Source organism: Mugil cephalus, chromosome 9 (assembly GCF_022458985.1).
Source record: "Mugil cephalus isolate CIBA_MC_2020 chromosome 9, CIBA_Mcephalus_1.1, whole genome shotgun sequence".
In the NCBI taxonomy this organism is placed as follows: domain Eukaryota; kingdom Metazoa; phylum Chordata; class Actinopteri; order Mugiliformes; family Mugilidae; genus Mugil; species Mugil cephalus.
Window position 1 is genome coordinate 23,710,992 of NC_061778.1, and position 9,847 is coordinate 23,720,838.

Below are 9,847 nucleotides of genomic sequence, written 5' to 3' on the forward strand. Positions count from 1 at the left end.
GCTGAGTTCATTCTTCATTATGAATCAATGTCTAGCAGTCAAGTGGCTGGTGTTACTCATAAGGACAATATCCTGTCTTTGTACCTCAGACTAAACCAAAGACAATAATTATTCTTTATCAGTTTTATATTCCATATAAATTCCATACAATGGCAAGCGATAGAAAGAAAAAGACACCAATAAAAAAAAAAAGAAGCTATTTAAAGTAGTGATCAGAGCGGTATAAAGTTCCACATTATGCAACTGTCACCAACTTTTATTCCCGACTTGAATTTAAGTAGCATGTCAAAACAGGTGTAAACATGGTGTCCACTACAGAGACAGCCTGGAGTTAGGTTCACGGATACTGTTATTAGGCTGAGATCTTGGGATCTTGGAGCAATAGTAAAGGTATCCATCAACTTTATCTGACAAGTGAGGCAGTGTCAAATGACAGTTTTAGGGGCCAGCATCATCTAAACCACTCCCCAGGGCTCTCACTTAATCGGATTTATCTTCCATTCTCAACTCACCGCATTGTAATGAAAAACCTACAGCTCTGCACACCAAACAGCATAATTGTAGCTTGTGACGTTTGGAACTGCACAGCCATCATTTACCGATAAATAGCTCTCATCAAATCTCATCGATCACTATTGCTTTCTTGTTACTTCATTCAATCCTCTGCAACACAGTTCTGACTCTACTGCAGTGACTTACATGGAGAGTCAAGACAATCTTTTAATATGTTTCTATTGTGTTGAGCGGGTGTGTGTTCACACGGCACCTGTCACATGCTGGTAGCGAGTGCGTCCCAGCATGGAGTGCATGGCGTGTCCCATCTCATGGAAGAGGTTCTCCATCATGCCGGGAGTGAGCAGGGTGGGGGCGCTCTTGGTGGGGTGAGGCAGACTCAGCATCAGCACCACAACTGGCAGCTGGTACTGGCCTGTTTCCTGACACCAGCGGCCACCTCGGATGGTGAAGTGACAGTCCTGGAAGACGAGGAAGACGGGGCAGAGGAGGCAGTGAGCCCAGTCATGGGTAATCGAGATGAAAAAAAATGAATAGAAAAATAGAACGCTGAAAATAAGATGAATAAGCAAAGCAAAAGGAAAAATAATCGTGTGTTTTCTATCAATTTAGAAAATTCGGAAAAATGGATTGAAAAATAAATAAATAAATGCCATCGCCTGCAACGCCTTGTTAGAAATCCCACTGTGGTGCCGTAACTCACCAATAGACAAAATTCAAAGTGTGGCTGAACACTAAGAAGTTGCGCTTTCTGTAGAAAAAGCTGCCATCATGGTAATGATGATGCAGCAGGCAAGACCGGGGAGACCCAGGAAGAGAGAGTTGCTTTGAGGAATTTGTTGGTAAAAACAAAGGTAGTTATACTCTTCAGATGTCACGAATGTCTTCCAGACAAAAGCACAACTTCCAAGTGTTCAGACACACATTTAATTTTGTCAATAGCACAAACCTTTGTGAGTTACAGTAATTCAAAATTTGTGACGTGTTTGGTGGTAAAGGGTAAAAAGTATGATGACAGAGAAGAAGTGGACAAAAGCAAAGCTACATCCAAGATGAGCCAAGTAGAGGTGAAATATAGAGGAAATGTTACAAAACTCAGGAACCATTTGTTTGGAAACTGAAAGGGACTTGAATAATTTCAATAATAAGTGATGATCCACTCATAGATTTTAAAGCTCCCATGAAACAGTTTCAGCATGTTTATGTGTCCGCTGTAAAAATGGAGCTATGGAGGGTTTAGACTTTTAATGATCCACAAGGGAAATGAACTGGTCAAAGTAGCTTAATTGTTACAGAAAGATGAGCTGTTATACAGCTGGATAGAGAGGGAATAAAAGAAGTTTTGGACATTTCATTGGACGCAATATTAGTAGACACCCCCAGGTGCAGGATGAGTCATCAACAGCAGTAAATTGTTTTGCAGAACATTACAAAATAATTTCAACTGGAGTCATTTTATGTTCTCTGTTGGGCCAGATACTAGCGTATAGTTGACTTGAAGTGCAAGACATACAGTTAAAATCAAAGTTGATCTGATGGTGATCTCTGACTGTATATGGAATCAAACTGAGAATGTGAAAACTAAACAATATAAAATCAGATGAGAGTGTGCTTACATACCTGATGGGGTTTATCTGACCGGTGGAAAAAGTCGCAGTAAATATATCCCAGTAATCCCTCTGTCTCATGCACCACAGCCTGGAGACAGACACGTAATCAGACATTAAACTCACAAGCAGTATTTAAAAACTGTACAAACAGTATTTGGTTTAAAGCAGGGCACAACACAGACTTCAAAGGTTTTTTTTTAACTTTTAATATGGCGTACCAGTTTGCGGACATCCTCGCTCCACACCTCTCCTGCTCTGGGAGGTTCAGACATGAGGGAGACACCATAAAGCTGAGAGAAGAGGTTGTTCAAACCCTCCATGCAGGAACCAAGAGAAAAGTAGGGACTGTACAAAATGGGCTCAATGTTGTACCTGAAGGTAGAAATGAAAGAAGCAGATGCTTTCAATTTTTAGTATCTTTATGCTTCAATGAACAAGGAGGTGCACTGATAAACTTTTACTGCCGTGTTCAGATTTGCCACTCTGACTTTTGAGCCAGACCTTGCACTCAAACATTTTATACTGAAAGCTTATTTTCAGGGTCCCTGTTCCTTGTAGAACTGAGGCCAGATTAATAAAGAATGACAATGACCACCCACTCTGAAACAAGCAATATTTTCGTATGTGCTGGGCTGCAGATTACTTGGCAGTCTGGCTAAAAATCCCCTGACTCTTACATACATGTGATCTGAACTTTTAGAACAGGGCCATGAGTCTGTAAGGCCTTGGTGTTGGTGGGGCTGTTTGACACGCTGCTGAAAATGGACCCATCCATGCTGCTTAGAAGGGATTTTAGACAAAGACCACAAAACCAAAGTGGCTGTTTAGCTACATGTATTATCAGTAATGAAAAGCAGACGACCGTTGGTCTGCTACCAGTTCTGTTGACCACAAACAATCTATACCTCATTTCAATATGGTCTGGACACCCTCCAGTTCAGATTGTTTCTCATGGGAAAGCAGAGATAAAACAGGACAGCGTGTGTGTGTGTGTGCCAGTGACCATGTGAGGACAAGTTTAAGTTTTGGAACTTGTGGGGGGAAAAAAAAACTGTCTGGTCCCTGTTTCTGCCACACACTCGAGGGCTGTTTGAAAGTTAAGAATTAATTTGAAGGTTAAGGTAAACATCACGGCATGGACATGCGGCCAGGAAATGTAGTATGTAACTAAATGTCCCCGCAAAGACACAAACGCACGCCTTTAAACTGGTATGTAATACAGGAGAGAAGCCGCTGTTTAATGCATCCCAATAATTTGGGAAATCTCCTGCCAAAAACCACACAGAGAAGAGGTTGAGCAGTTTCTACTGAAATTAGGTGACAAAGGTCTGGGAAAACCCACCAACACGCAGCAACCTAAACATATTTCATCGTTGTTTAAATCCAAAGGACACCAGATGGACCTATAACGCCTGCAATAAAGATTTACTTGAAAAGTCAACCCACATTTGGCCCAACTACTTATTGGTTTTCTGGTGACAGCTAGGGACGGAAAGTGGAGTTTATTAGGAACAGGCATCTTTCAAAAGTGAGAGACACTTGACACACACTTGAAAACAATAATACAGGAAGTTTGTTTTGTAGCTCATGTTTTGCTGCTGTTGTCAGACTCAATTCTTATCAGAGTATGAGTCCAGTAATACATCATTTGGATTTCATTATGAGACGTGTTTCAGAGAATGAAAAATATTTCTGCGTCTAATTGTAACAATCCAAACAGTCGGAGCCATTTTGTCATAAACAAATTCACTATCCTGGTGCTCAGATGGTGTGAATGACTACGCTGCGGTTACTCTTCTCTTCTCCAAACAACTGGGATCTAGTGAATCTGGAGGCCAGGTCAACACCTTGGGCTGTTCTTCCTGTTTTCTGAGGTGTTTCTAAAGTGTTTTTGTGTGTGTGTCTGTGTCACGTCCTGCTCGGGATGGCTGCTGCCATCAAGGAGTGCCAGAGACAATGAAAAAGAAAACAGAAGAACTACACATGGAACCATTTTACCACAGTACTGCAGTTGCACATTAAAAATGCAGGAGGCAAATCTTTTATCTGCTAAATTCACTGGAACTCTGTCCAAGCTGGGCGTAAACACACTGTGGTGCAGCTTGACAGATCGATTCCCCTAAAACACAGCTGCTACAGAAACTCAGAGAATATCCACAGAACGTAGAAATAAGAGTCAGAGAACACCACACTGTATTGTCCTGAATGAGAAAAGGAGCTAGAGAGAACATTTAGACAACTCCCATCCTTCTCCTTTAACGCCTTTTGTAACAGCTGATACCCGAGGAAGATCTAGGACGCAATAACAACACGATATTATACAATATAAAATTACAAACATCGAAACCCGTCACAAAGAGACGGATCAGGATGACTTTATCAAATGACAGCAGGCTGAAAAATAAGTACTCTACCAACCAAGCACTCACCTTTCCGCACGCAAGACCCCGCTGAGGAACGGATGATCCCAGGGCATCAGCTCCTGTAAGATCATAAAGAGCCAATGATTTATGTGTGTGACACCAAGGAATTTAAAAAAAGACCAAACTCAATTATAACGGCTGTAAAAAGGGAATGAAAAACATTTCATGTTATACACTGAGGCCAATAATACTGCTTACATGATACATGATGGTGGGAGACCTCTTTCATTTTTGTCATACACTGACATTGTGTACGTACAGAATACACGGTTTAAAAAAAAAAAAAAACTCACAGAATTACGAGGGTTGAGTTTCTTCTTCATGTTTCTCATCATCTTGAAGTCTTTTGCTGTTCTGAGAGATAAAAGGAGAAAACAAAGTTATGAGCTCACTGACTGGAGGCGATCATTCCTGACTTATCTCTACTCAGGGTCAAAGGGGGCCAGAACCTATCCCAGCATGCATTTGGCTGAAGGCAGAGAAAACACCCTGGACAGGCTGCCAGGCTAGCGCATTCATACCCGTGGGTCATTCAGCCTCCTGGTCCACCTGACGTGCTTATTTTTTGACTGTTTGAGGAATACACTCACATCAAAACGGGAACACAGAAAGCTAGGGGCCTTTCTGAATATGAATCACCAGTGGAAACTTGAAAGGAACTAATCAGATCATTATCGCATATGATAAGAGTAAATAAATCTGAGTCAGCCCTTTCATTAAATATTGGATACTTAATCTACTTAATAATACTTAATAATTTAAGAGACAATCGTACCTGCCCGACAGCTTGTCTGTTAACGACTGAAGGAAGCTCATCACTGTCTCTGCAAATGGTGAGAAGAAAAAGATTTTAGATGGAAACATGAATTCAAATAAATTAGTTACCAATCTCTCAATCACAAACAGGGATTTACATAATCCGGCATAACATTAAAACCACTGAGAGGAGAAGTAAATAACAGACATCTTGTGACAATACAAAGTTGTGCTGGGAAACTTTTGGACCTGGCATTCAGGTGGATGTTTCTTAGACATGTACCACCCACCTAGACCAGACCAGACCCCACCCCATAGCAATTATACTCCTTGATGGCAGCAGCCATGAAAATGATAACACAGCAGTTGTGTATATGGTTGACTGAGTGGGCTGCAGCCTCTGGTAGACCGCACCTGGTGAGCAAATTGGGGGGTTGGGTGCTCGCTCAGGGGACTGCGGCGCCTCTAACCACTACTCCCCACACCAAAACAGAATGAGGCCCCAGCGAGATTTGAACTCGCGACCCCTGGTTTACAAGACCAGTGCTCTAACCCCTGAGCTATGGAGCCTGGCGCAGCCCCTGGTAGGATGCCTGTCTGACTCAGAAACGCACAAAAACTATTTTGGAAAAATTGACAACACGTGCAGAACAGCACAAGGTGTTGACCTGGCCTCCACACTCACTAGATCCCAAACTGATCAAGTATCTGTGGGATGATCCACAGAGGACCCTCCCTTCAACCCATAGGACCCAAAGACCCCACTAACAATATTCTGTTACCAGACACCACAGGACACCCTCAGAGGACCCATGTCCAGTCTCTGATGAGTTACAACTGTTTTGGAGGCACAAGGGAGACCTACACAACATTAGGTCATAATGCTATGTCTGTTTGGTGAAATTGCACCATTGAGGAAAAGTCATGCATTCACCTGGTGTTTTGGCCATGGTGCCCTTCAGGGCTCTGTGTCCATAGGACTCGTAACCCACCAGTTGGGCCAGTTTGTATCTACACTTCAGCAGCTCTTCCAGACAATTCATCAGATCTGCGTTGGGGTAGAGGTAGATCCTGTAGGCAATCTCTCGCACCTACAAGTGGAAAAGAGGACAGAACTAAATTCATGACACAATATTACATTTTAAGATCAGAAAGGCTGGAACCAAATCTAGCGATCAGCAGTTACAGGCTAGTTGAGAGATCTTTGGATGACGAAACGCTATGTTATGGCATTTTATGGTGATTTAAACTAACTGGCTAAGTGTTTTGTGTTTTTTGTTTTCCCTTAGAATTTTTCTATGTGTGGCACAACACTGTGTACTGTGGGTGGGTGTTCCTGGTCAGCAACAATTAAGTGGGTGGTACATGTAACATGCACATGAAGGCCAGACTAAAGGTTTTGCAGGATAACACTGCATTTTAAAAAGACGGTCAATGTCACTCACATCACCTGGCAGTGGATTTAATGTTGTGGCTGATCTGTGTGTAGGTAAGATGAAAATGAATTAAGTTTGTAATTTTAGAATTGAGTACTGTTGAACTTTGGTAAATTAAACTACTAACACTTACTTTATTTTATAAAAAAAGAGAAAGAAAAGGAAGTGCATCAAGGCCTTGATACTAACTTAAAACTGCTCTTAGTTTTGTCTCAAACTCTAAGACTGGGTAGTGGCGCCACCTGCTGGGAAAATTAGATGAGTCCCAGTGAAGAGGAATAAAACCTTTTACATACCAAGTCATCAGGGGAATCTGCGTGTAATCCCCCAACTTGAATGAAGCTTCCTTCTTTTGCAAAGTGCAGGTGAAGATGCTCAGGGATCGCAGACTTTGCGATTCTGTTGGGCATGTGAGAACCGGCCAGAAACTCATTGTTCAGGTCCAACAGTTTCACGTGAAGGCCAACGGCTTCTTTCCGCTGAAGAAAGGAAGAGAAGCAAATATGTTACACTGTACATGTGGGAATAATATGAAACAGAAATGACCACTGACATTTTGACCCACTCACCAGTTTGTCATCTAGATGAATTCCACTGATTTCAAAGTCAAACATAAACAACTCTGCAACTCGTCTGCAAAGGCAAGCACAAATAAAAGATTAAACTTACCATCTCTGGAAATATAATTGTTAAGACACTAATATCATTAAGGAAAGACTTAAACAATAAAAACCCTTATGCACAGTGATCTTAACAGCTTCAATTGAGAATACTAAGACAAGATACCTTGTATCAGGGTCAAGCTGAGCCACAATATTTGGGCTGTCCAGCAAAGTCTTTAGGCTCTTGCATAACTCAACATTGGTGTTCAGTCTGAAACATAGACAGAAAAGCCAAACATCTGTCAAGAACTGAAGCATGATAGAAATCCCTTGTGGCTGTTTGTCATGACGCAGAGCTAGGTACGCTTCTTACTTCTCCACTACTGTGCCGATCTCGACGCAGGTCTTCTCTGCAGCCTCGCGAAACGCCGGGTCTGGATGGGCTACTTTCACAAAGTCTGCCTGCATATGGAGAAAATAATTAAAACTCAAATTAATCATGACAAGGTAGCAAAGTAAAGGAGCAAACGGGACATTTCACTCACAGAAATACCACAGAAAGTGTGGGATATACAATATTTGAGTCATCAAGTCACAGTTACTACAGATCAATCATTGCTGTAGTTGATGATATACTATGAATGAGAACATGCATGCCCAGTTTATACTGAATATCTGAGGTTAATATTGATATTATTGAGATCTTAACTTTTAAAACTGATCATCTCTTATTACTTAAGATCTCTTATTATCTTAAGTCACACTGCCTAAACCCAATGAACACACATGTGACATACACCTGGTGGACTAATTATCCATCAGTGTGACTACTTCTACATAGGCTCAAACATATCTTCTCCATTTCTTGTTGGTTAAATGGAGATGCTGTAACATTATGACCAACATGGTCAAAATCACTGATCAAGTGAATAGCACAGATTATCCCGTTATGATGGCTCCAGTCAGTGGATGAGCTATATTAAGCAATGAGTGAACATTTTGTCCTCAAAGCTGAAACAATGGACAATTGGAACCATTTGAAGGACTTTTACAAGGGCCATAATTATGTTACTAGATGGGTCAAAGCTCTCTGGTGGGTCAAAGCATCTCCATAACTGCAGCTCTTGTGTGGTGCTCCTGGTGTGCGGTGGTAAGCATCTATCAAAAATGGTCCAAGGAAGGAAAAGCGGTGACAGGGTCATGGGCAGCGATAATTTTTGAGACCATATTGCACCAGGATGCAAAGAAATCCTCCTTTCTGTTGCCATGGGGGTGTGCTTAGACAGCAATAACATTTAGGTGTGGTAGGTAGGTATCAAAGTAACATCTACAGAAGGACCCAGATTTCCAATACGAACCGTGCATCATAATGAGATCATCAATGCCATTCTTTGGTAGTTTAATATTGTGGTTGATGGGTGTATCTCTGATGAGCTTTGTACTGTTATTATTCAAACTTTTAGTAGATTTGGGGTGCTTAACTCACCAGATCAGCCACTTTACACAACCCGTCTGAGAGCTGGTCAAAGGATTCCACTGTCTCGGCTCCTGGAGAACAGGAACAAGCTTTCTCCACCAGACGGTCAGTGTTCTTGAGGGCTGCCTTGGTGGCGACCTGGAAACCTGCAGGACAGCTGAGCTCTGGTATCCCAAACAAACCCTACAGATACAGGTCAGACACAGACACACTTACTGGGAATGTCATACCAAACCACAGCGTATATGCACACTATATAACAGAGGCTGCACAGTTTACTGTAGCTTTGTCTCAGTCTAAATTAAAGCATTCAACACAAATACACACCACGTTCTTCTCGAACACGTCCAGTCTCTTGTGAGGTTTGGCATTGAACGCAGCGCCAACAGGTGACCAAGTCGTGACATTTCTCCGAATGTGCGTCCACAGGCTCCTGTGCTTTACGAAGTGCAGCAGTCTTTTACACGCAGACATTTTGTACTAAGCCTGCTCTAAGCAATGTCCTCCTGATGTATACTGAGGCAAATGTTGCTAATGTTGCTGACAGTGGATGACAGAGGACATGCTAAAATATGGCTTCAGTTGTAGCTTCCCAGGAAAAGCCGAAATGCAGTTATTGAGATAACGTCACTATTTTCTCTTCACTTCGGGGGAAACGAAACGCCACTCGTTTGTCATTGTCTTTGTCGGGCTTACCCGTGCATACAACAAACACAACTACTCACATGTTAGCACACTGGCTACCAAAGCAAATCTAAGTGACATTTGCCGGTGGTACTTTCGTAAAGTAAAAAAAAAAAAAAGTATATGTATCAAAAAACACTCAATTCATAGAAAATAAAATGTACACGACGCCACTGAATATCTGCTAATTTTTAGTGCGGCAAGCTGACAGTAATTATAAATTGAATAATACAAATGTGTCGAAAGTGCGGTGAGCTTATAAACATGGCACGCGATGTCGTCACAACGAAGCGACGCCGGTTGAAACTTCGAAATTAATAATAATAATAACCTATGTGGAAATAAA

The 9,847-nt window shown here is 41.8% G+C and overlaps 1 protein-coding gene and 1 non-coding gene across 2 annotated transcripts in view; both read right to left on the reverse strand.

Annotated features, from left to right (window-relative positions):
• LOC125013397 (mitochondrial intermediate peptidase-like) overlaps nucleotides 1–9,577 on the reverse strand; it is a 28,406-nt gene extending 18,829 nt beyond the window's left edge. Inside the window, exons 1-13 of the mRNA XM_047594036.1 lie at nucleotides 9,145–9,577; nucleotides 8,827–9,000; nucleotides 7,714–7,802; nucleotides 7,525–7,611; nucleotides 7,308–7,371; nucleotides 7,035–7,217; nucleotides 6,237–6,393; nucleotides 5,322–5,370; nucleotides 4,840–4,900; nucleotides 4,553–4,605; nucleotides 2,342–2,495; nucleotides 2,134–2,211; nucleotides 767–974 (exon numbers count right to left, since the gene is read on the reverse strand). Of these exons, the coding sequence (XP_047449992.1) occupies nucleotides 767–974; nucleotides 2,134–2,211; nucleotides 2,342–2,495; nucleotides 4,553–4,605; nucleotides 4,840–4,900; nucleotides 5,322–5,370; nucleotides 6,237–6,393; nucleotides 7,035–7,217; nucleotides 7,308–7,371; nucleotides 7,525–7,611; nucleotides 7,714–7,802; nucleotides 8,827–9,000; nucleotides 9,145–9,291 (1,504 nt within the window). The 5' untranslated portion in view covers nucleotides 9,292–9,577. The remainder of the gene's footprint in view (nucleotides 1–766; nucleotides 975–2,133; nucleotides 2,212–2,341; nucleotides 2,496–4,552; nucleotides 4,606–4,839; nucleotides 4,901–5,321; nucleotides 5,371–6,236; nucleotides 6,394–7,034; nucleotides 7,218–7,307; nucleotides 7,372–7,524; nucleotides 7,612–7,713; nucleotides 7,803–8,826; nucleotides 9,001–9,144) is intronic.
• On the reverse strand, nucleotides 5,800–5,872 carry trnat-ugu. The gene has a single exon. It is a non-coding gene; the product is annotated as a tRNA-Thr (tRNA).
• Nucleotides 9,578–9,847: the final 270 nt, after the last annotated feature.